Source organism: Xenopus laevis, chromosome 6L (assembly GCF_017654675.1).
Source record: "Xenopus laevis strain J_2021 chromosome 6L, Xenopus_laevis_v10.1, whole genome shotgun sequence".
Taxonomy (NCBI): Eukaryota; Metazoa; Chordata; class Amphibia; order Anura; family Pipidae; genus Xenopus; species Xenopus laevis.
Genome location: NC_054381.1, coordinates 42,765,181 through 42,790,418, shown reverse-complemented (window position 1 = coordinate 42,790,418; position 25,238 = coordinate 42,765,181). Strand labels below are relative to the sequence as shown.

Below are 25,238 nucleotides of genomic sequence, written 5' to 3'. Positions count from 1 at the left end.
ACCAAAGCAAGGGAGGTTTTGTTGGCAGATGTATTGGTCAGAGTTAAATTCTGGTCTGGTGCTTTTCTGCGTGGATCTGATTCTTAAAGGAATTAAAAACAGTCAAAACAAATCAGGGTTTTTTTTTCTAAAGTGCTGAATTCTCCTTTAAGCAGAGCGACATGACAATACCTTTCTTTTCTCATAAAATTAGTTTTCAGCCAACTGGAGTCCAGTAAAACGGAAGAAGGTTCAATATTTGGAGTAAAATAGCAGTGTGTCAATAATGCTCTCCGAAGACCCAAGGACACTTTATACAAGATATACAAACTTAAATGATTTCCCTCTTTTCATACTAATACCAACCAGTCTGAAAATGTATGATCATTTATTTTACCGTAATGACCACCCAACCATCCCTTTTACAAAACAATGAAGGCAGGTATTTGAAAACAGGTGTATTGTCTTGCAGCATTAATTCAAATTACATCAGTCTCTATACCAGATATGGTTTTGGTTAAAAAAAAAAAACATAAAAAAAACCCCCCCCGATGAAAATGATGTAAAGGGCTAGCCTGTTTCCTGGAGAAATTATGTAAAAATATAAAAGCAGCAACTCCAGATTGCTCAATACAATAGTCTAACATATATGATTATCTATGATTAGCCACCAGGACCATTTAAAAAAAAAAAAAACAGGGTATGAAGTTAAAAAATAAGTACAAAAGCATAATTTAAAGCTTTTAAAAGGTATGGCATACATTATCCGGAAACCCGTTATACAGAATGCTCCAAATTACGGAGAGGCTGTCTACCATAGACTTCATTATAATAAAATAATCCAAATTTTTTAAGAATGATTTCCTTTTTCTCTGTAATAATAAAACAGAACCTTGTACTTGATTCAAACTAAGATATAATTAATCCTTATTGGAAGCAAAACCATTGGGTTTATTTAATGTTTACATGATTTTCTAGTAGACGTGAAGATCCAAATTACGGAAAGATCGGTTATCTGGAAAACCCCAGGGCCCCGTGCATTCTGGATAACAGGTCCCATACCTGTATAGATACATATATAAATTAAAAACACACACCACAACAAACTTGAGCCAAAGGAAAGAAGAAAATGTAAAGCTAGGGCAATGTGCTCCAGTGCAAGAGACTAAATCTAAGGTCACTTTATAAATCAACAGTCATTTTCAATTAAGTTGGCAACAACAAGAAAAAAAACTTGCCAGATTTCAATTTATCGTATGCCTTAATATTCCAATTTTACCAGAAAATTGGATTTCTAGTTGTAGAACATCTACCTATAATGTTCGGTGAAACGTATAAAAGCAGTGTGTCTAGGCCTCATAACCTACACGTCAGTAACACCCACAGGAAGGCAATGAAGCTGCATCACTAATCCTATAGGCAGTATTTCCATGCAGACACTACTGTACACTCGGAATTGACTGTTACGTTTAGTGCTGTATTCGACCAGGAAAAGCAGCTATTCCATATGTGCGGAGATAGGGCTATAGGAGATTTATTGTCTGTTCCGTTATCATGCTCATAACTTATCATGTCCGTTATTTCTGGAAGTCCAGTGTTTATAAAGTCAAAATATAATAATAAAAAATGTCCAACTCTCATCCAATAACCATTTGTTTATATTACCTCTAGGTTTATTTTCTGTAACCATTAAACGTTTTAACGCAGTCCAAGTGTTCAGAATGGCTCATTTCTTCTTTTCTTTCTGCATATCCTGCTTTTGTTCTGATTTAAATAACCTCCGAGGGACAACCATGATGCTGCCATCGCTGTTACAGTGCAGCGCATACAGGCTTGGATTCACAGGCCGCCCCTGTTCATCTCTTAGTTTGCTAAACACATCCCGATAAAGATCATTAAGCTTCTGCTTCATGTGACTCGTGGATTTGCTGCACTGGGCCCGCTCTTTCAGCAGCTTTTCCTTGCGGGCCTTCAGCTGACACACATCATCATCGAGGTTTAGAATGACGTCAAGTTTGCGCTTGCGGCAGTTCTGAGCAGCCACTTTATTTTTGCCTCTGCGTCTGATATCCCGTATAACTGTTACCTGGGACTCAGTAAGACAGTGCTTGGATAACATATTATTGAACATCTCCACGGGCATGCTCACAATCTCGTCGACTGAAAATGGAATTCTTAGGGATTTCGCTCTCCGTTCATCACGACTGAGGTTCTTATCCATGCCACTGACACACTGGCTGCTTAACTTGCCCTGTTTTGCTGACAAGCTGTAATGATAATCATCAACTGCTTCTAATTGGCTAGATAACTGATTGTATGTGTGATTGTGATGTACGTTGTGCATAGTTACATTGTCACAGTAGTCTGAGTTCTGCTCATAGTCCAGGCGGCAGAATTTATTAACCTCTGGCCAGCTGCTACCAACAGCTCCTTCCAGGCCACCGTACAGTACACTCTCTGAATCACTGCTGTACCCTGCTGCACCTTCATCTTCACCAAAAGAGACAGATGAAGAATCTGAAATACTGGCTGACGTTGGGCTATGGCTTGAATTTAAAGAAAGCCCGGAGTCAGAATCTGGCTCTTCAAATAGCTGAGAAACTTCTAAGGGATCAAAACCTTCTTCGAGGGCTAAAGACATCAGATTTATCTCGTCAAACACATTATCATCAATGCCAGAAAGGAGATCATGTGTTGTTAAATTTCTAGTGCTGTTGTCAGTAGATTGAATGAACTGGGCCAGGTTAGCTGGGTTTAAACTTCCTTCTGAGCTGGTACTTGAATCTGACTGTGAAAAGGGTTCTGATCTCTGGGCCAAATTCTCGTCTCTCCTCGATGAAAGGTTTGAAGGGAACATAACTTCTTGCAAACTCACATCTCGGCTGAGCATCTCTCCAAAATCATCGGCATTCTGTGTTGAGGAATTTCTAGGACTGCTGACATTTGAAACAGGCTGTATATCTTCCAGTGTACTCTGATAATAAAAAAAAATTGATCACTAAATGGAGTTTTATACAGTAAAAACTCAATTTTACTTCCCTTAATTTTAAGCTTTCCCTCATTTACGTTTTTTTGTGATACCGCCTATATATTATGCATTATTTCCCTGATTTTATATTTTCCCTGATTTTACACCATTTTATTTTGGTCTCCTGAAAAAAGTAAAATGGGGGTTGTACTGTATTTTATAAGGTTATCCAAATATTTTTACCTGTATTTGGTTTCTTGTTAATATCCAAATAGGGATGCACCGAATCCACTATTTTAGGATTGGCCGAATCCTTTGTGAAAGATTTGGCTGAATACTGAACAGAACACTAATTTGTATATGTAAATTGGTGGGGGGGAGATGAAAAGTCACATGATTTGTTGGATTAAGATTCGGTTCGATGCTGAAAAAGGCCCGAATCCCAAACCAAATCCTGGCTTCAGAGCATCCCTACCAAATAGTGGTAATACAGGTAAAAAAAACCTTCTGGATGCCCTGCTTGCTGGGCACAATGCTCTGGGAGAAATATACACTAAAGTTCTAGGATCTGGTTTTGCAAGCTGAATAGGTCAGTATAATATGCCTTCTGAAATCTCGTTAGACGATTAAAACACAACAGGAGGGCTACAAGAGCATATTTGGAAGGTTGTGACTAACCATTCTATAAGATGCTGGCAAATGAAGCAAGGCTGCTGTCTGGCTATGCTAAGGCCAGATGGGGCTGACTCTTGGCCTGTGTATAAATGCAGGCCAAGTATCAGCTGATCTGCTGGCCTCAGCTCTGAGAGGGGCAGTGTCAGCCTTGTGCAGAGACACAAAGCAGATTAGGTGCTAAAATCCACTCGGACTCTCTGCACCTACCCAGATGTGTATAAATTGAAAACATTCCCTTTGATGACATTGCTATATATATACTGAGTACATTTGTTGCTGAGGCAGCATTTATTGAAAATGGAGTACTTCTGCGATGTGTTACTTGATATTAATTTGCCTGTGTGTGTTCATGTATGTACACATTTCCTTGCATAAAAGTATTTTAGCTACTGACTTGTTGCGCTGACTGGCTGAAGTGGGGATTCTCTCAATGCCTGAACATTAAGGATGACAATAAGTTACTTACATTTAAATCGGGTAGAGAGAAGAAATCCTGCCATAGCTCGCCCACTGAGTTTCCCTGAGGGATTCGGTAAGCTGGTTGTGTAGCGTTAGGTTCATTCTCATTTGTACCCTATAAAAGAAAGAGACCATATGCACTATTTTTATTTTACAGTCAATAAAGACAGCACTGAATATAGGTAAGTGTATCATTTTGTAACCTGGCTTATTTTCTGTCTTCATTTCAAAGTTACTGACATTCGGCAAACAAAAGAAATGTCTCATTTATGTCAAGTACAGTTCCATATCTATATCTGCCTACCCTGAGACAAGCAGCAAGGAAATAAGTGAAGCATCCCCACTGTGCACGTCGGCTACAGTTCTGCCCCCACCTTATTATCCAGCAGTTACACACTAGGATTCCTGTTACTGTTACACAACAATCATTAGTAATACATATTTGCTGCCATAGATATTTTTGGAACCAAGGCTGAATGGCTGATAAAGCAGGGTTTTATGTATCTGTAACCTTGCTATGAGCTAAGGGGGACCCTGACCAAATGTTGGACATTAAATAGAAGGAACTGCTCTGTTCTGAAGGAAAGCAGATGTAAAAAGTAATGTTTCACTAGCACAAAAAAAACCTGCACAAAGTTGCTTGTGAACATTAGCGACCATGTTTGTGTCCTTTTTGACTGATTAAAGACCTCAATGACTTCATTGCAAATAGTTTTTACGAAAGTTCACAGAGGATCTAATACTATCTCACAATCACAAAACCTTTTTTGCAACGAAACTCCAGAGCAGGTGTTAAAACGAAACCTTTGTTTAGCAAAAATGCTCATTGTAATATTTGCCAGCAACTGATTTTACATTGTGAGCAGTGCAAAACATTCACAAAGACGCCATTTTAAATAACGCTTGCGACTGTTAATTACATTCCCCCTCATGGTTCTAAAGACAACCGTTGGGTGGGTTTTGTGCAATGCTTTTCTAGCAGGTGGTGGGCCTGATTCTGCATATGTCCCTGCCCATCCCCAGTGTATACCATCACCTTCGGCATTCCTCCTTTGCCTCTCCACCAGCTTTTATTTATATACTTCCCCCTGCCTCACGACTCTTGTAACATCAGCTATTGGCAGGTTTGGTGAGGGTAGAAAAGTGATGATGGCATGGCAAGTCGGATCAGGTATGGGTTGGGTCCAGGTAGATTAGGGTAGGAAACAGGTAGAATAGGTGTCAATACACTCATCACTAGCGCTCATCACTCTGCAACACAGCACTGAGAATTTACACCACACCTGGAGCTTGCCAGTGATTTCATGGAAAAACTAGAAGTCACCCCATTTACCATTCCACTAGGTCTCATAAATGCACACATACAATAATTTTCGTCCTCAAGAGCAGTGTGTCATTTTAAAGGCAATCCCCATGGCTTTTTCACCACAAATTATACAGCTTCTTCAAATTCACTTCAGTTTTCCATTCATTGCAGTCACAAAGAGGCAATGTGCTTGATGCAATTGAGCTGTGCCTGACACAGTTGTGCCCGATTTGACCAAATTAAAGCAACTGCGCTTACATTAAGGGTCTTATTTATCAATTTATATCAATAAAAAAAAAAGTCCAACCAAACTAGAATCCACAATTGGACCTTATTTATTATTAAAAAAAGCATGATTTAATTAGATCTGGGACAAACTCGAGAAAATCGAGCAAGAACTCGAATCGTACAATATTTTCAGAGTTTTTCCCTAATCGTACGATTTTTGGGGGCTTTTTCCTGAAAAGCCAGATTTTTGCCCAAAATAGTCGGATTTTCGGGCTAATTCCAGCACAGACACTTCCAAATAGGATAGGGACCTCTCCCATTGACTTAAATACAACCTCGACAGGTCTGAGATGACAGATTTTCGGATTTGGACTTTTTGCAGCATCGGGCTTTAATAAATCCCAAAAAATTTAAATTTGTCGAGTTTTTAACATTCAGACTTCAATAAATAACCCTCTAAATTGTACAATGGATGCAATTGAGCTGAAGTCCGTCTGGCTTAATTTCCAGTGTTCGTCATGTGAGTGACATCTGTGTCCAATACTTTAAGTGCCAGTGTACCAAGAGTTACTGTCTGGTCGGGGGGTGGTGTTAGCTTCAATAGGCACAGCAGCACTTCATTTGGAACGGATGGCAGAAAGGAATTAGGAGCATAATTATACAGAAGTGCAAAGAGTGCGTTTTGACACAAGCACCTTTAATAAAAGTGGTTTCTACGCTTAACTGACTATGGCGAAATTGTGGGGACCGCAACTATGGGGGTGTAAATAAACCCTAATGCTTTAAGGTGCACAAGGATTGTTTTCACATGTTAAATAGAAGCAGATCCAGTGGTATAACAGCAGACAGAAGCAGCACATTGGAGACACAGATCACATTCACTGCTGGGCAGGGCTGTATTTATATATACTGTAGGAACCTGATTGTCTGTGCCTAGTGTGGCAGCTTTGGGGGCAGCCCTCGAGTGCCTATATAATGCAATTATAAAGTACAATTAAAATAACCTCCCCAGCCACGGCCAGAGACTACCTGTGTAAATCCGGGGGCAGAGATGGGGGAGGGGGTGCGGGATCACCAGACAAGATTTGTCAGAAGTGACTTCATATGTAGCAGTTGTGTGTGACATCACTTCCGCAAGCTGGGGGCGCAGTTAGGTCCGGTGTCTAGGGTGTCACTGGACTTACTGTAGATACAGCCCTGCTGCTGGGTCAGATCATCTTCTAATCAGTAAATAGAAAATAACCTTTGTCTCTAACCTTTGGTTATCATGTAATTGCCATGTGCAACAAGAGTAACTGATCATTCATTTCATATGAAACTAGAATATCGTGTCATAGACAAGAACTCAAAAAGAGATCATTACAGTTCTGTTACCTCAAGTGTATTTTCTGTTTGAGCTAGCAGCTGAATAAATTCTTCAAAAAACAGGGATGGCTCTGTTGTGCTCCTGTCGATCTGTAGGATACAGACGATGGAAAGAACAAAAATCAGTGCAGTTACTGCCCATATTACCCATACCTAACAAACCCGTCCATGCTACAGTATAGCGCCCCCTTCTGTTACTGTATGGCTATTCTAAATCTACACTGGAGAATATATCAAACTTGTAGCCCTAATGACTTCTGCCAAAGATTCCCTTGATGCTCTTATATTGGAGATCCCAAGCATAAACCTCATTTTCTATTATATTCTTCCACCCCCACTGTAGGGGGATGGGCACAGAAAGGCAAACAGCTGCACATCTATTCACCACAACTTTGCTGGCATGGGAACCCAAGTGCTGCAGCGCTGTAAAATAAATCATGGCTGCCTGTCGACTAACACTGTGTACATCTTATCCATAAATCTATTCATCGATCATCTTTCTTTATTGTTATAGATTATATCCAGACACAAAACAATCTTAAAACAGAAATATTTATCTCTAAATTAAATCAACAAAGAGAAAGAAAACACATGCATAAATGAATGTGCCCTTGAGGAATTCCAAGGGGAACTAATGCCCTGATGATAAATGCCCCTGCCATATCTCACACAATCTGAGTATAAGTTTCACACCAAGAAACAACATCATTTAGTACCACACTGTGCAGGCACTTTGTGGTGCTATGGTAAAAAAAAAGTAGGCCAAAAAGGGGATAGATTCAGATGTTCCCTGTTGGAAAGGGCATAGCAATATTAAAGAGATACTGACACCAGAAAATAAACTTTTTTTAATATCTATCATAACATTATCTTTGAATGCTATTTATAATTTTGCCATAACAGTATCTGCCTGATGCTTTTACATTACCTTTCTTACCCAATTTCTTCCCCATGAGGGGCTGCCATATTTGTGCAGGCAGGGCCGCCATCAGGGGGGGACAGGGGGGACAAGCGTACCGGGCCCGGGCATGAAGGGGGGCCCGGCAGCGCTGCATTTTATGAAGATCCGGGCCCCCCTTACGAGCGCCCGAGCCGTACGTCTTGCCTCTTGCGGAAGTGCCGAAAAGCCGAAGCCGATGCGCCGAAAAGACCCGAAGTCACGGAAAAAGCCGAAGTCACGAAGCGCCGAAAAGACCCGAAGTCACGAAAACAGCCGAAGCCGAAGTCCTGAAGCATCGCAAAGACCCGAAGTCACGAAAACAGCCGAAATTGAAGTCCTGAAGCGGTGAAAAGACCCGAAGTCACGAAAGGAGGCGAAGTTGAAGTACTGAAGCCATGAGTTCAATCCTACTTTGTTTTTTTTTGTTTTTTTTTAATCCCCTGGCCACCAATATTCTATAGGCCCCTGCCACCAATCTTTTTTTTAAAACTTTTTTTTTGGGGCCCCAATTTTTTTTTTAACTCGTAAGGGGCCCCTTGCCACCATTGTTTTTTTTTAAAAAAAATTAATTTTCTTTTTGGTGGCCCTAAATTTTTTTAACTTGTAAGGGGGCCCCTGCCACCAGTTTTTTTTTTTTTTCAAAAAAAAATTATTTTTTTTCAAATTTTTTTTTGGGGCCCCAATTTGTTTTTAACTTAAAAGGGGGCCCCTGCCGCCAATGTTTTTTTTTTTTCAAAAAAAATTATTTTTTTTTCAAATTTTTTTTGGGGCCCCAATTTGTTTTTAACTTGTAAGGGGGCCCCTGCCACCATTTTTTTTTTTTTCAAATTTTTTTTTGGGGCCCCAATTTGTTTTTAACTTATAAGGGGGCCCCTGCCACCAATGTTTGTTTATTTTTTAGTTTTTTTTACATTTTTTTTTGTTGGGGCCCCAAGTTTTTTTTAACTTATAAGGGGGCCCCTGCCACCAATGGTTTTTTACAACTTGTGTGTGTGGGGGGGGTTACTTTCTTAGCGCTGATGTCTGTGTGGTCTTTTAACTGCGATGTGGAGTGGGCGGGATATGGGGTGGAGCTTGGTCGTCAGTGTGGGCGGGGCCCAGGGGGCCCCAAAAATGTTGTTGTCCGGGGCCCCGTGATTTCTAATGGCGGCCCTGTGTGCAGGAGTCTGTTAGCATTAGAAACTCTAACTGAGTTGAGACAGTCAGGTTTAGGAACTGCAAGGAACAATTCCTTACAAATTTACCGGCAATGTAGTTGCCCGCCCCCAATTCACACAGTACTTACCATTTTTTAAAGGTTTCTGTCCATCGCGAGTGTTGCTCCGCCCCCTATTGCGGCACTGTGCATGACCCCACCCCCTTTTACCATCACAACCGCCCATTTTTGTTCCCACCCCCCCATTGGCCGGTAAAATTTTTTTTAGAAAAGGTGGCAACCCTACCTATAGGTAACTTTTCATGTAGGTTAATATTTTGAAATATAATTTTTAGTGTCAGTATCACTTTAAGCATTATTTCTAACTAAATGGGGCTCTAATGGTCTCTTCCACAGTTTCAACAAGATTCTGTCATGATTTTTATGGTGTTGTTTTTATTCCTAAATTATACTGTTTACACTGCAAGTAATTCATTCTACAGTACAAAATTTCTTTTAGTTGTAATAACCTCAATGTAACAGAAAATGTCGCAGTGGGACATGGATTTTTGTTATTGAGTCCTGTTCTTAGATCTACCAGGGAGTTGTTATATGGTTGCCTTTCCATTGTTCTGCTGATGGGCTGCTGGGTAGGGAAGGGAAGAGGTTGATATTACTCCAACTTGCAGTACAGTAATAAACAGTTATCAGAGCACAAGTCACATGACTGGGGGCACCTGAAAAACGGACAATATGTCTAGCACCATTTTAGATTTCAAAATTAAATATGAAAAAATCTGGTTGCTCTTTTGAAAAATGGATTTCAGTGCAGAAGTCTGCTGGAGCAGCACTATTAACTGGGGCATTTGGAAAAAAAAAATAAAATAAAAAAGTTTTTCCATGACAATATCCCTTTAATAAAGCCCTAGGGAGATTGCAGAAACAGTGGAAGACACCCTTACCCCTACATGTGAGACCTCCCTTTCAATATGAAGTCAGTGTACCCATGGGGCTGCATATGTCCCATTCACAAAATCCTTCCCTAACATTTATACCAATTCAATTTCTATTTTCATCCAGTTGTACAGACTTATATGACATGTTGGTACTTTGTCTACCACGGAATCCCCTTCCTTTCTTACCTCTATTCTCTGGTTATTGTTGTCACTTAGTTCAATATCACTGCTGTCCCTTACTGAAGTATGTTCCTCAATGTTGTCTTGTGCCACATCTTCATCTAGTTCGGTTTTCCCAGACTCACTATGCACATAGTTGTAATCATAGGTGCTTGGACAGCAACCCAGCTTCTCTTCTTGTTTCTAGTTTGTAAAAGAACATATCTACATTTCAGTTGCTGAACAGAGGGCATTAGCATATACACATATATCTGAAGTTGGCAACTGCCAGGACCCTAATTTAACAGCCAATAAAGGCACCTAACCCTCTTTAGAGCTAACGTTCTGCCCCCCACTCGAGAAGACAAAGCTGACCTTAAACAGTAGGCTAAGATGTCTCATAGGATACAATATAACAGGATTGGTCTTACAAGATACAATATCAGTGGACTGGTCTTATAGGGTACAGTATAAGAGGAAGGATACAATATAAGAGGAAGGATACAATATAAGAGGACTGATCTGATAAGGATACAATATAAAATGACTGGTCTTATAGGGTACAGTACAAGAGGAATGGTCTTATAGGGTATAGTATAAGAGGAAGGAAACAATATAAGAGGAAGGATGCAATATAAGAGGACTGGTCTCATAGGATCCAATATAAGAGGACTGGTCTCATAGGGTACAATATAAAATGACTGGTTTAATAGGGTATAGTACAAGAGGACTGATCTTATAGGGAACAATATAAGCGGAAGGATACAATATAAGAGGACTGGTCTGATAGGATACAATATAAGAGAACTGGTTTTATAGGGTACAATATAAGAGGAAGGATACAATATAAGAGGACTGGTCTGATAGGATACAATATAAGATGATTAGATTTAAAGGACAACTAAACCCTAAAAATGAATGTGGCTACAAATGCCATATTTTACATACTGAACATATTGCACCAGCCTAAAGTTTCAGCTTGTCAATAGCAGCAATGATCCAGGACTTCAGACTTGTCACAGGGGGTCACCATCTTGGAAAGTGTCTGTGACACTCACATGCTCAGTGGGCTCTGAGCAGCTGTTGAGAAGCTAAGCTTAGGGGTTGTTGCAAATTATCAAGCAGAAAATGAGGTTGGCCTGTCATATAAGCTGATGCTACAAGGCTGATTATTAAATTCTGATGCTAATTGCACTGGTTTCTGTGCTGCCCTGTAGTAATTATCTGTATTAATTACTAATCAGCCTGATATTGTGACATTTATATTCTATGTGTACTGTATATTGTGAGTGGGTCCCTACGCTCAGTAAGTGACAGCAGCACAGAGCATGTGCAGTGAATCAGCAGAAAAGAAGATGGGGAGCTACTGGGGCATCTTTGGAGACACCGATCTTTACTGCTAAAGGGCTGTGGTTGCCTTGGGCTGGTACAGAAGCTCAAAACATAATGTATACCATTTCTGCCTACTTCTTTAGTTTAACTTTCCTTGTCCTTTAAAGGATATAATTACATGAGGTCTCCCACTTACATTAGGCAGTCATATTAACACCCAATGGATGTAAATGCTGATTGTAGATTTTTACTGTGCTTGTGCAGCCATAGGAAGGTCATTAAAATTTAGGAGATTTAGGAGATTTTTCAGTGGACAAATTTAGACTGTTTAGACAAAATATTGATAATACAAAACTGATATAGAAAAGTTTTACATTTTACATTCATTCAAACGGTTTTAAAGCCGTCAGTGTAACTGCAACTGAGTATTTCCATAGGTCTATTAATCAGCTGCTACATTGTTTCACAATTCAGGACCAACAGGGCAGAGAATAATTTTTTAAATATATTGACAAATAACTCTAAAACCATTGAAAATGTGTATATTTAATTAGAATTGGAATTCCTTGCATTAGGCAAAATGTTATTTTAAAGTACTGCCATTAATAAATCATGGGGCTGGACACCTTATACTGGAAATCTGAGCTGCTTTTGCTTTTTAGCAAACAATACAAAGATCTTTAGCTTTTCAAAAAGCAGTGCTGTGTGTGCATTGTGCATTCATTTGCACAAAGGGGGGAAGGTAAGGCAGTGTGTGGATGCACAGGTACGATTATGAGGGTCGGTTACACTGATATATTTAGTACATTAGTACAGGTATGGGATCCGTTATCCAGAAAGCTCAAAAGGAAAGACCCTCTCCCATAGACTCCATTTTATCCAGATAATTAAAAAAAATTATTTCCTTATTTATCTGTATTAATAAAACAGTACCTTGTACTTGATCCAAACTAAGATATAATTAATCCTCATTGGAAGCAAAACCAGCCTATTGGGTTTATTTAATGTTTACATGATTTTCTAGTAGACTTAAGGTATAAAAATCCAAATTACGGAAAGATCTATCCAGAGCATTCTGGATAACAGGTCCATTACCTGCACAAGAATATCCAGAGAAGCTAGTAATAGTAAAATGTACCCATGAAATCCCACCTATTTTAACAGCATGTGAAGCATTATTACTCTTATTTCTCTATCATAGTAAGGGCAGAGACACACGATCAGATTCAGGGAGATTAGTCGTCTGGCGACAAATATCCTCTTCTTCAGGGCGACTAATCTCCCCGAACTGCCTTCCCGCTGGCTAGAATGTAAATCACCAGCGGGATGGCACTCGGATCGCTTCGTTTTCCGAAGTCGCCCGAAACGCACTCGGATTGCTTCGTTTTCCGAAGTCGCCCGAAGTTTTGGGCGACTTCGGAAAACGAAGCGATCCGAGTGCCATCCTGCCGGCGATTTACATTCTAGCCAGCGGGAAGGCAGGGGAAGGCAGTTCGGGGTTTTTATATCATGGAACTCCTTGGTAACTTATAATATCCATATATTTTATAAAGAGGGGGTATTTATTCACTATGCATTGGAATGATGTATGGGTTACCCCCAACAAAGTAGTCCTACACAGGTGAAGTTCTGGTCAGCCCACCTATCTCCTTTGACGCCAATCTATTCATACAGAGACACTCTGACTCTTTGGGGATTTAATCATCTTGTAAGGCTAGGTGTAGACACACAGACGATTTCAGCACTAAAACGTGTGAGTATACATTTCAGCACCAAAATCCACTTCATGTGCCTGCGCCTGGGCCAACACAGTGGTTCTGGATCATAAATCCACCAAGCAATGGATCATAAGAGCATAAAGCCCATGGCTCATGCAAGCTACACAAACACACACTGAGGCCTGTATTCATATACAAATGGTCTGTCATACAGTATACAGAATATATATCATATACAGGTATAGGATCTATTATCCTGAATTTGTGACCTGGGATATTTACAGATAAGGGATCTTTTTGTAATTTGGATTTTATTACCTTAAGTCTGTTACAATTAATTTAAACATGAAATAAACACAATAGGATTGCTTTACCACCAGTGTGGATTCATGCAGCTTAGTTACCATCTATCTACTGCTTTATTATTACAGAGAAAAAGGAAACAATTTTTAAAAATCAAGTCATCATTTGGCTAGGCAATAAAAGCATGCTAGAAATAGGGATACACCGCTTTCTTTGGGTCCAGGATGTGAGGTAGTACTTTATAATGTGAAGCATGTGGATATCCTGCACAATACTATTCATTACCTGGGGTCAAGAAGTTATACTGGGAATCTACTGGAATACTATGGAAAGTAACTGAATCCCTGCAAAGTAGGTAAGAGTTTGGCTCAACATGGGGCCCACGTGATTAAAGAACAGCAGATGTTACATTGCATTCTAAGCCTATTGTTCAGTTAAGCATTCTTTGGCAGCTGCTGTGTCAGAGAGACAGATGTCTGTCTGTCATTAACCACAGAGCTCAGACTCTTTTTTTGTATTAGGGGCGTTGGGGCTGGGAACTGACACATAAATAAAGCCAAAAAACAAAAAAAAGGTATCCAGTTACCTTCTCAAAAAAACTTCAAACAGTTCAAATTAATGTCTTAAGCTGGCCATAGATGCATAGATCCGATCGTGCGAATCATCGTACGATCGGACTTTCCCATCTCCCGCCACTAACCATTCAGATCAAACTCTTAACAGTCAGATTAGTTAAAGAACAGATCAGCAATGTTTTGCCCCTGACAGCAATCGTATAATATCTATGTCGAACCAAAGCTAGTGACAGTCTCCCACTGAAAATCGTACGATCGGCAATACACGCAGAGATATTATCGGCAGCCGACAGAAATTTTCTAACCTGTCCGATCAACCAAACGACCGATCTCCGCCGGATGAAAAATGTCGGGACTCTCCACACACGGTTCGAAGATCGTATGAATCCTCAATACGTACGATCAGATCTTTGCGTCTATGGCCAGCTTTAGGGCAACGGTCACATGGGGAGATTTCAGGAGCTTTGACACACAATGTAAATAGCTCAGGAGTTACCCCTATTTTCTGTATGGAATCCTAATGAAAGCACTAGTGCATTTGCTTGTCAGGCACTTTTACTTTGGAAATCTAGACTGCCAAGTTTCCAAGTGACAAGCCATTCTACTTCTATAGTATGTCACATAATACACAAAAGTATTCTGTCTCTGCATGATAGCACTCTGCAAAAGAGTTACAGCGGCAGTTCAACTTTAATTAACTATAGAATATATAGAATATAGTGATGTGCCGGCCAGCCTGATACCCTCGGGTCCAGGCCAACCTTGCATGCTTCTTCTTGGGCAGGTTGAGCTCTTCTCCTACTCTCGCCACCGCCAAATGCTGGCTTCCGAGTTTATCTTTTATAGACGCTGCGCCTGCTCGTCCCACCCCTTTTGTGACATTATCGGTGGGAAGGGGCGGCGCGTGTCTATAACTCATCACTATCACTAATAGAATAGTGTATTCTTAAAGCGATCCTTACACGTTCCTATAAAAATCATAGGAACGTGTCAGTGTAAAGTAAATACTGCACCCGTAATATTTTCCTCAAAGCCCCCCCGCAAACCTGCATTCACCTGACCCTCCGACACTGCTAAATGATCTTCTGAACCGTTTCAGTGAGGCTGGGCTAGGGGCGGCACGATCTTTCCATAGGCTGATTACGAATGAAAACAGGAATTCAGCCTATGGAAGGATAGCTCCACCCCCAGCCCAGCGTCACTGAAGCAATGCGGAAGATCTGTTAGTGGTGCACACGGGTTTGCGGGGTGTTAAGGGTAGCGTTGGGGAGGGCTTTGTGGGGAACAATTACGGGTGCAGCATTTACTTGATAATGACACGTTCCTATGATTTTTATAGGAACGTGTCAGTATTGCTTTAACAACACATTCTTTATTTTTTTTTATAGTTTTTAATTTTTTGCCTTCCTCTTCTTGCTCTTTCTAGCTATCAAAAGTGGGTCACTGAACGCAGCAGGCAAACCTATTGATCTGTGTGGCTACAATTTTATTGTTACATTTTATTACTCATTTTTCTATTCAGGCCCTCTTCTATTCATCTTCCAGTCTCTTATTCAAATCACGGCCTGGTCACTATGGTTCATTTGACCCTAGCAACCAGATTGCTGCTACAATTTCAAACCGGGAGAGCAGCTGATCATAAAGCTAAATAATTCAAGAGCCAAAAAAACAAGAAATCATATTAAAAGTTAATTGGAGTGCAAACCACCTCTTTAAACTACCATATGTTTGCCTGAGACAAGCATGCACATTCTCCAGAGAAAATTCATAGATCCCCTAAATGCATCAAATCCAGGATTCACTCTTTTTCAGCAGGATTTGGCCGAATCCTTGTCCCTAGCCAAACCAAATCGGAATCCTTAAAATCATGTGACTTTTCGTCACAAAACAAGGAAGAAAATAATTTTTTCCCTTCCTGATTTGCATATGCAAATTAGGGTTCAGAATCGGTTCAATATTCGGCCAAATCTTTCACAAAGGATACAAAATAGTGGATTCGGTGCATCCCTAATTTCTATACAAGATTTGATTCAAACTAGTTAAAAATAATAATTTCCATGTAATGTATGTATAGATGAAATACACACACACCTGCATGTACCGTATGTATGTGCAGGTTAAGATACTGCTGAGTGGCAGAACTGTATCTTCTATTATTTGCCCGCGCTTGATATAGGATCCCACTGGCCTATTTCCACGCTGCATATCTGGGCTCTGATAAAACTGCATGTATCACATAGTGAGGCTAGTGACTGCACAAAACATTATATATATATTGAATGCTTGTAGGAGTGACTCTTGTGGTTATATCCCTGTGTATATGTGAGTGCTTGCTGTTTGTTTAGAGTTCAGGGTAATAACCTCAGAATTTACAGTCAGATAGTGAAACCTAGAGTCACAACATCCTTGCTTTTCACCAGATGGCAGATGCTTCCATTAAAGTCACAGTCTTCCTGTTAGGCCACAGGAGAAATGTCCTCGTTTTTAAGTCAAAAACAGAAATCTACAGTTCGTAACACTGCAAACTATAAAGCCCAAGGATTAAGGCCTGTGGCACACATCAGAATCAATGCCAGCAGAAAAAGAGAGTGGTTTTCTCTGTTGGCATATCTATGAGAAAATACTGTGTGCCACTGGACTTATTTGCACTAATCTACAAGGGAAAGTATTATTATACATATGCTTGTCCATGCATATTCTCATGGGCACTGCTTGAATGAGCCGTACTTATGAAGTCACATTGCTCCATGTGTCAGAGGCAAACCAACATGGGGCAGCTGAGTGATCATCCAGCCGACAGAGGCAGATTGTGGATCAATGTTCTAACAAGGCCCATCACTGCTCACAGTATCCCCTCAATTCCTAACCGTCTCTAATGACTTAAAGGAACAGTAATACCAAAACCTGAAAGTGATTTAAATCACTGTGCTGTTACCCTGAAATGGTAAAACTGATATGTTTGCTTCAGAAAAACAACTATGGTTGATATAAACAAGCTGCTGTGTAGCCATGGGGCAGTCATTCAAACACAGGATACACAGTAGATAACAGATATGGCCTGAAGAATCCCATTGTATACTACTGAGCTCATCTGCTATGTATCCTGTGACTTTTCTCCTTTTTCATCGTTGAATGGCTGCCTCCATTCTGGAGAACAGGTCCCATAGCTATATTGAGTTCCTCCACTTCAGCTCGGTCCCAACTCCAGTTTTTCCAGTCTGCATATGACCATCTTTACTCTGCACTGTTCTGATGGGCTCTAGAGAGACTGGGAGTACAGACCAGCAGTAACCCAGAGTGGGACTGCAACTCACGTGGTATCACTTACTCATGCTGACAGCAGCAAGGTCAGTTTCTGACCTCCTCTGCAGCTGTATTAGTGTAGAAGCCCAGTCCTTACGTATGAATTCAATCTTTTCAATAATATACCTGCATAACACAGGAATTAAATGCTACAGTTAAGGAGCAGCTAGACACGTTTTCAAGACTGGGGATGGCAGTAGTATATGTGGGTGTTGTGAAAAGCATGACTCAGAAAAGGACAGGAAAAACAAGTATTAGGACAAAGACAGGTAAATCAAGGATCAATAAGACAGGCAAGGACAGCACAAGTCATTACGCCACAACAAATACAAAATATAAAACCAGGCAGCAAAGAGGGACATGGAAAGAAAGTAACCTCAACAAATATATACGGACACACATTGTGATGCATCTCTACACATTATTCCTTTTCACAGCACAATCATATTCAAGATAACAACAGAAGCCCAAAGGCTTATGGCTCAGGGGTGTGGGATCCTCTTTTCTCCGCCTGCTTTTATAAGCAAACACAGAAAACCGATCAACTCTCATGTGCTCCTTTGTGTATTCAAAGTGACAGGCATGCCATTGGACTGCACACAGGCACACAGAGCAGATTTTGGTGCAAAAATACTAAAGTATGTTCCGCTCATTCACTATGTATAGTATTAGTTGTCCTGTGTTTTTTCTACAACAGAGCACAATTGCAGTGGTAATGCTGGTTTTCCAGTTCAAAGCTAATGCATTTCTAAAACAAAGACGTCCCGATCCAAACTGTGCCCTATAACTCCCCGAACTCCTGTGAGCTTAGCTGTCCCTTGCATTAGTTACATTATGGGGTAGGAATGGTGTGAGCACACAAATAGCTGCACAGCTCTGCTAGAAGCATATGTCTGTAGCTGTTTAAGATCAAAGGATTACCTAGGTAAAAGTGACAACTAAAAAAAGATATTTAAGTCAAGAGAGCTGCTGTTACTCTAGGCTTATACACCAGTCCCAATACTGAAATGCATAATTAATATTTTCATTTTGTGAGCTTTTAGTTACCATTTAACTATAAATCACTACAATGTTTTGAGCTTGAAGTGTAGAACTTGAAATGTATGTGTTTTTTCCTGTTTTTCTTTGTTCTCAGACCTGCCTTAATTTTCCATCACTGTAAGTTTACTGGATATTTACCAAGAAGCATGCATGATGGGTAATTCTGAGTCATCCACCTGTGTTGATGTATGGCTATGTACCAAACATGCCCTGTTGGTGGGAGCTGTGAACAGGTTTGGGAACTTGCGGATTAGAATTATCTTCCCACAAATATTTCTTTGCTCAACAATTTCAATTATAGCTTGATCTGTTCACTGCTAAAAAGGTTTATACTGTCTTCCCGGATAAGAGGTTCAATGCCTATAGTTGCAAATATTTAAAGTTTTAAAGATGCATGTTTGATTGATTGGCTAAAGGAAGGCTACCAGATAATTTGCAAAATCATGGCTGCTTCTAATAAATGCAAGTTGCTTGGCTGGCATGATTGCACTGAATACAATAGTGCCGTCTATAGTAGTGATCCTCAACCAGTGGCTTGTGAGCAACAGGTTGCTCTTCAACTCCTTGGATGTTCTTATTTTTTCAATTTCTGGCTTGGAGGCAAGTTTTGGTGGCATAACAACTAGGTGTACTGCCAAACAGAGCCTCCTGTAGGCTGCCAGTCCACATAGGGCAGTGATCCCCAACCAGTAGCTCGCGAGCAACATGTTGCTCTCTAACAACTTTGATGTTGCTCCCAGTGGCCTCAAAGTAGATGCCTAGTTTGGAATTCCTGACTTGGAGGCAAGTTTTGGTTGCATAAAAACCAGGTGTACTGCTTTATTGACCCTCCTGTACGCTGCCAGTCCACATAGGGGCCACCAAAAAGCCAATCACAGCCCTTATTTGGCACCCTAGGAACTTTTTGCATGCCTGTGTTGCTCACAAACTCATTTTAGTTTTGAATGTGGCTCACGGGTAAAAAAAGTTGGGGACCCCTGACATAGGGGCTACAAATGGCCAAACACTTTGCTCCTCCCAGGATCAAAGGATGGGGGTCCCTTTTCTATAGGTTTCTGAAATGCAGCACTAGGATGGATCTCCCAGCATGGGTGGCCATGTTGTGGCATACGCATACCCTTAATGAGTGCTCGTTATGCATATACATGTGACGTCAACTCATTATGCGCACTATACAACATGGCAGCCTGTACCGATGAGCCCTACAACCCTCATTTGCCCCCCTCCACCAAAAAAATATTGCCCTAAGTTTACTAGCGGTACACAAAAGCAACAATTTCATTTAAGAATACTGCCAAATATCTCCTTTTGTGGAATATTTGATTTTGTCACATTGTAATATGCAGATTATGGTTCAGAATTCAGCCAAATATTGGGCCAGATTCAATTCAGTGAGAAAAAGTTATCTCACGGTTTATCATGGACGAGATTCAATTAGAGGAGAAAAAATTAAATTCCAGTTTTTTTCCCACAGACTTCACTAGAGTTTTCACATGATAAACTGTGAGATAACTATTACTGAATTGAATGGCATCTCAAACTGAATCTTGTCCTTAAATTTTTACGTGATGAGCCTTTTTCTCACTTAAAGGAACTGTAACACCAAAAAATGAATGTGTCTTAAAGTAATGAAAATATAATATACTGTTGCGCTGCATTGGAAAAAGTTACATGTTTGTTTCAGAAACACAACTATACTTTATATAAACAAGCTACTGTGCAACCATGGGGGCAGCCATTCAAAGCTGAAAAAAGGCACATGATACACAGCAGATAACATATAAGCTCTGTTGTATACAATGTGATTCTTCAGAACTTATCTGTTATTTACTGTGTATACTTTGCTTGAATGGCTGCCCCCATGGCTACGCAGCAACTTATTTGTATAAACTATAGTAGTGTTTCTGAAGCAAACACACCAGCTTTACCAGTGCAGGGCAACAGTACATTATATTGTCATTCCTATAAAACACTTTCACTCTTTGGTGTTAATGTTCCTTTAATTGTATCTGGCCCATTATGTGAATTGAATCTGATCCATTATGCGAAGAATTCAGTCCTCAGCTAAAAAAATATTATCCAAAAATTAAGGATTCTGTGCTTTCCTAGTTAATGCACAAAGAACCGTATACATCTATTGCGCTTGCCCACCTAATCCAGATTTGATAAGGGATAACCAGACTAACCAGAATTGAGGGGGGTACCCCTCTTGTACAGACTGTCCTGTACATATGACAGGCGGAGGGATATTGCATAGAATGTCACCAGCTACTGTGCTGTGAGTGAGGGTGACCTTAGTTCCCTTTAGTCAGGCTGCACTTATGTTTTGGAATGAAGTAGAATGCTTGTGCTTGACTATGTTAGAAGTGTATGAGAATTACCCCTGTACTGTAAACTTTCCTTGTCCAAAAGGACTACAATGTTGCATTGCACTTGTCCTTGCAACACATTTTTCCATAAAAACAGTAATGTAACAGTAACAGTAATGTTTAGAATTTAACTTGACAATTTCCCCAATGTGGTTAAAAGTCATGGAAAATTCAGGCCTTTAATGGGGTTGTTCTCCTTTAAGTTAACTTTTAGTATGGTGCAGGGAGTGATATTCTGAGCCAATTTGCAATTGGTTTTAAGTTTTTATTATTTGTGATTTTTGAGTTATTTTGCTTTTTATTTAGCTGCTCGCCAGTTTGCAATTTCAACAGCAGCTCTCCAGTTTGCTATACCCTAGCAACCATCCATTGATATGAATAAGACCTCAATTTGAATAGGAGAGGAACTGAATAGAAAATGAGTAATATAAAGTAACAATAAAAATAAATGTGTAGCATTATAGAGCATTTGTTTTTAAATGGGTTCTGTCCCGGTCCCATTTGAAAGCTGGAAAGAGTCAGAAGACAAATACTTAAAAAACTAGAAAAAAAAATACAGACCAATTAAAAAGATTCATAATAAAGTAAACTTCAATAGGGGGTGAAAAATAGCAATAACTACCCTGGACCCAAGGCCCGGACTGCCAATCTGTGTGTTCTGGCAAATGCCAGAGGGGCTGCTTTAAGTTGCCATAGACAGTCACTATATATTGGGCTGGTCTGGGGCTGCTTGGGCCTCTGTGTACTTGGAACACCAGGGCCTCTTTTGACTCCCAGTCCAGACCTGCTGGACCCCACACTATACTGCACAGTAGAACAATACACTTATACAACAAGCGGGGTCAATACAAAAATAAAATAAATTCAAAATAAAGTTACACTGTGCTAAATGTAAGAGCGACAAGAGAAAGGAGGTCCTGCATGTAGAGCTTACAATCTAAGTGAAAGCGCAGGCTCCTTAAATATGGGGGCCCCACACTGGCTAGCTTGCTCCAGACCCCTCAACTACAAAGGACTGTCCTGCATGCACATACTAAAGGTACATAATAGGGAGTGCTGCTAAGCATGCTGTTCTTGAAATGCACCAAACATTATCAATGCAATATTTCTTACAATAAATGGCCTACTAAGCCGCAGCCCATTTGTAAAGGTCTGCTTCTTCTGTACACTCACTTCCTGATCTGAATGCTGCACTCTTTATTGGCAAAGGAGAGGAGGGTGTGAAGGGAGCAATACAAATGATTTCCCCAGCACATAGAATGAAAATGTACAGGAAATACAGTCATATACCACTAAAAGTTTTTATTTTTCTTTAAAAAAAAGTGGCAAAATATTCCCATATTTAGTTGCAATTTGGCCAACTTTGATCATATTACTCAACTGTCTGTCCAGATATGGCAACCCAGAGGGACTAGCCTGCAGTTCAATCAGATCACAGTGCCTCTGTTCAATCCAAAAATCTTATCTGCCAAAGCTTTTTTTTTTATCTTGGTGGACGGAGCATCGGCACATGGTAGTGATTGGAGCTGAAGCTCTTGCTCATTTACCGTAGGCCACAGGCCCAAACAAACAAGTAGATAGTCATCAGTGCACTATATCTGATGGACCAATCAACTGAACAACCTGAAGTTCAGCCTATTTACATCCGGCCTGTGTGATGCTTCCTGATCTGGAGGCTGTACTGTTAGAAGGAAAGGAGAGGACGACGTACAGTATGAAAAGCGAGGATGCAGGAAATCTCTAATTAACAACTGTATATTAGTCATTTTTATAATCTTGCATAAGGAAGGATAAACAGTCTCACTTTGAAACCCTCTCACCATAATACTCTCACACTTCCCCTTCTATGGATTGATACATCTGTGATTGTGCTGCAGTAACTGAGAAAACGAAACCCAAAGTTCACTATGCTGCTACACCCAATATATCTACATGCAAAACCATGTGCCCCGCTGGCAGTCATCTCTGGTACCAGAATGTGCCTTGTGCATGCAATAAGCAACTAGAGAATGTGTGCAGGTAATTACAGCGTGAATGTTCTTATTCAAGGGACAATCCAGACAGGTTAGTTCAGTATCTGCTGCTGATTTCTACATTTTTAAGGTGTATAATGCAAAACTGCATAGGGTGTGGTAGGCATAAGACACACTGTGGCCTGGTATTGCCCAACAACTCATATATATATATATATATATATATATAATATATATATACATATGATCACATAGCCTACATTGGTACAGCGGATACAAAATAATAAAAATAGTGTGAAAAACAAATAAAGCCAGCTTACAGGAACTAATGTTCTAACAAAAATGCACAACAGCATTAAGTCAATAACTGCAGCTCTGACTTTGAGAGTGTCGGCCTGATTTACTAAAGAGCTGCATTCTGTGCCCCAGTCAAACATCCTACGCAACACAAGTGCATCTGTGGGGAAAATCTGGTGTATTGATGTAGGAGCTGGGTGGGTTGACTGGCATTTGGTTGGCAATGGCACCTCATGCACAAGAAGATACGGACAGTAGAAACAAGGCTAAGGAAACTATACAAGCACTGCCCAGATTAATATGTGATTTGCACAACTATAAGTAGAATATATATACACAGTGCGGGCCTAGGGTTGCCACTTGTTTGGTTTTGACACAAACAATTCGGTTTTTGTAAGGCCTGTTCGGGTCTGAACTTTCGGTGCGGTTTTCAACCTTATGAAACCCGAACAATAATCTGGCCAATACTGTACATGAAAAGCCATTTAAATACTAAGATACTCACCTTTCTTATTATTAAAGATACTAAAAAAAATGATTAGCATTGCTGTATTTCAGAGCTTTCTGGATAACTGATTTCTTTATAAAAGATCTCATACATTGAAATAAAGGATTGGGGCTTAATCATCAAGCAGAATATAGAAAGAGATAGGGGTTTTGAACTGGGCATCAACACTTTAAAACACTGAGAAAACTGGATATTAATCTTAAGTGATGCAATAACCTTACCCTGGTGTCATAACTCCACCAATATCATTGTGCCCACCTCTGAGGTCATCATGCCTGTTCCTACCTCACTGCCCCACCCCCAATGTTATCTGCTCCGCCTCTGGTGTTCCGGTTTAGCCTCAGCAAAGGTGGCAAGACTAGTGGGGCCACAGATAACATGTGGCCAGTATTAACTGTAAGCACTTCTGGGCCCCCCTCAACACAGGCTCTGTGCATAATTCTAACTATTCTAAAAGGAGCAGAATGATTGGCTGTTGGCTGTATTTACCTCTTTGGTAAAATCAGATGAAGTCTGGGAGGCCCCAGGACCAATGTGCTGCTGCTGGGGTGGGCTTGCATGGCACTGGGGCAGTGTGCTTCTTGAAGACTGCTGGCTTGGGCCTTCTTGATTGTTAGCAGGGGAGTCAGTGGTGCTGCTGCTCTCCTCATTAGAAGCTGAAGTGAGCAACGTTTGGTCAGTACTGAATGTACCTTCCTCAGCATCTCCAGAGTCAGCATGCACCAGCCATGCGCTCACTTCAGTCCTTGGGACCAGTGTTCCCCCCAGTGCCCTCACTTGCTCCAGCAACCTCTTGGCAGTGAAGAAGGAGTCCAGGTCTGGGCTTTTAGGGTGCAGGCTGGAGCCCTCCCAAGTGTCCCTCAGACTGTGAAAGGGGATTTGAGAATAGGCGGAGCTGGTGCCCTGGATAATCTCCCTAATGGGGGGCAAATAAAAGTCAAAGTCCACCCTCACACCGACCAAGCTCAAAAGGATTGTGAACTGGAGCAGACCTTCTGTCAAGTACTTCTTCAGATCCTTCATTTTATTCTCTCCGCGTCCAGAGAGAGAAACAGAGGAAACTTCTCAGCCCCCCCCCCCCTGGAAGTGTCCGCTGGTATCGCCCAGTTATCGGCAAGTATCCCTTAGAAGAAACCACTGGCAGTGCAGGGGTTTGATGTGATTGTGCCGGGAGAGCGGGGACAGTGGGAGCAGCCGGCGCTAGCAGGTGCCCTTAGCTGGGAAGGAGACAAAAGAGCACGCCGGCTGCTCCACTGCTCTGCAGTGAGACACAAAAGGCATCAGAGCGCAAACACGCACACACAATGCCGGGCATAGCTGCACTTCCCACTAACAGGGCGGGAGGCCGGGCGGCAGAGGGACGGGGAGGAGCCGAGTGTAGGGAACATGGCACTGGTTGCTCGCAGGCCTGGCTGCACATGGACTAGCTACGGACACTCACTGGGACAATAAAGTCATTATGTCAGCAAAACAATCATTAGTGACCGGTTACGTTAGTGACAAGTGTAGTGCAGAGAAGGATATAGGTTACAATACGTTCTCCTGTGATTTGGGGAACCCTTCTTATTCCAGGACCTTCTTATTCCAGGACCAGGTCGTTTTTGCCTGAGGTGTGGGCAGCAGTGCTGCTCAGTGTTGGACTGGGACAC

General features: G+C 40.9%; 1 protein-coding gene across 2 annotated transcripts; it reads right to left on the bottom strand.

Annotated features, from left to right (window-relative positions):
- Positions 1-984: 984 nt before the first annotated feature.
- On the bottom strand, positions 985-24,960 carry nfe2l3.L (nuclear factor, erythroid 2 like 3 L homeolog). 2 transcript variants are annotated; one of them, XM_018267398.2, is made up of 5 exons: positions 24,079-24,957; positions 10,198-10,374; positions 6,990-7,070; positions 4,089-4,196; positions 985-2,953 (listed from the first exon to the last, which is right to left on the bottom strand). In XM_018267398.2, the coding sequence occupies exons 1-5, from the start codon at positions 24,610-24,612 to the stop codon at positions 1,706-1,708; spliced, it is 2,148 nt and encodes a 715-aa protein (XP_018122887.1). In that variant the 5' UTR covers positions 24,613-24,957; the 3' UTR covers positions 985-1,705. The 2 variants fall into 2 exon arrangements, with proteins under 2 accessions (XP_018122887.1, XP_018122889.1); XM_018267400.2 differs by lacking the exons at positions 6,990-7,070; positions 10,198-10,374 and having other exon boundaries at positions 24,079-24,960.
- Between the last annotated feature and the right edge of the window lie 278 nt (positions 24,961-25,238).

Excerpts from the sequence above, each read along its gene's own strand:
- nfe2l3.L (XM_018267398.2), bottom strand. The coding sequence starts at position 24,612 with ATGAAGGATCTGAAGAAGTACTTGACAGAAGGTCTGCTCCAGTTCACA. Across the intron at positions 7,071-10,197 it reads ACAATAACCAGAGAATAGAG|ATCGACAGGAGCACAACAGA; the intron begins GTAAGAAAGGAA and ends TGTATCCTACAG. Across the intron at positions 2,954-4,088 it reads TCTCTCTACCCGATTTAAAT|AGTACACTGGAAGATATACA; the intron begins GTAAGTAACTTA and ends TTTTATTATCAG.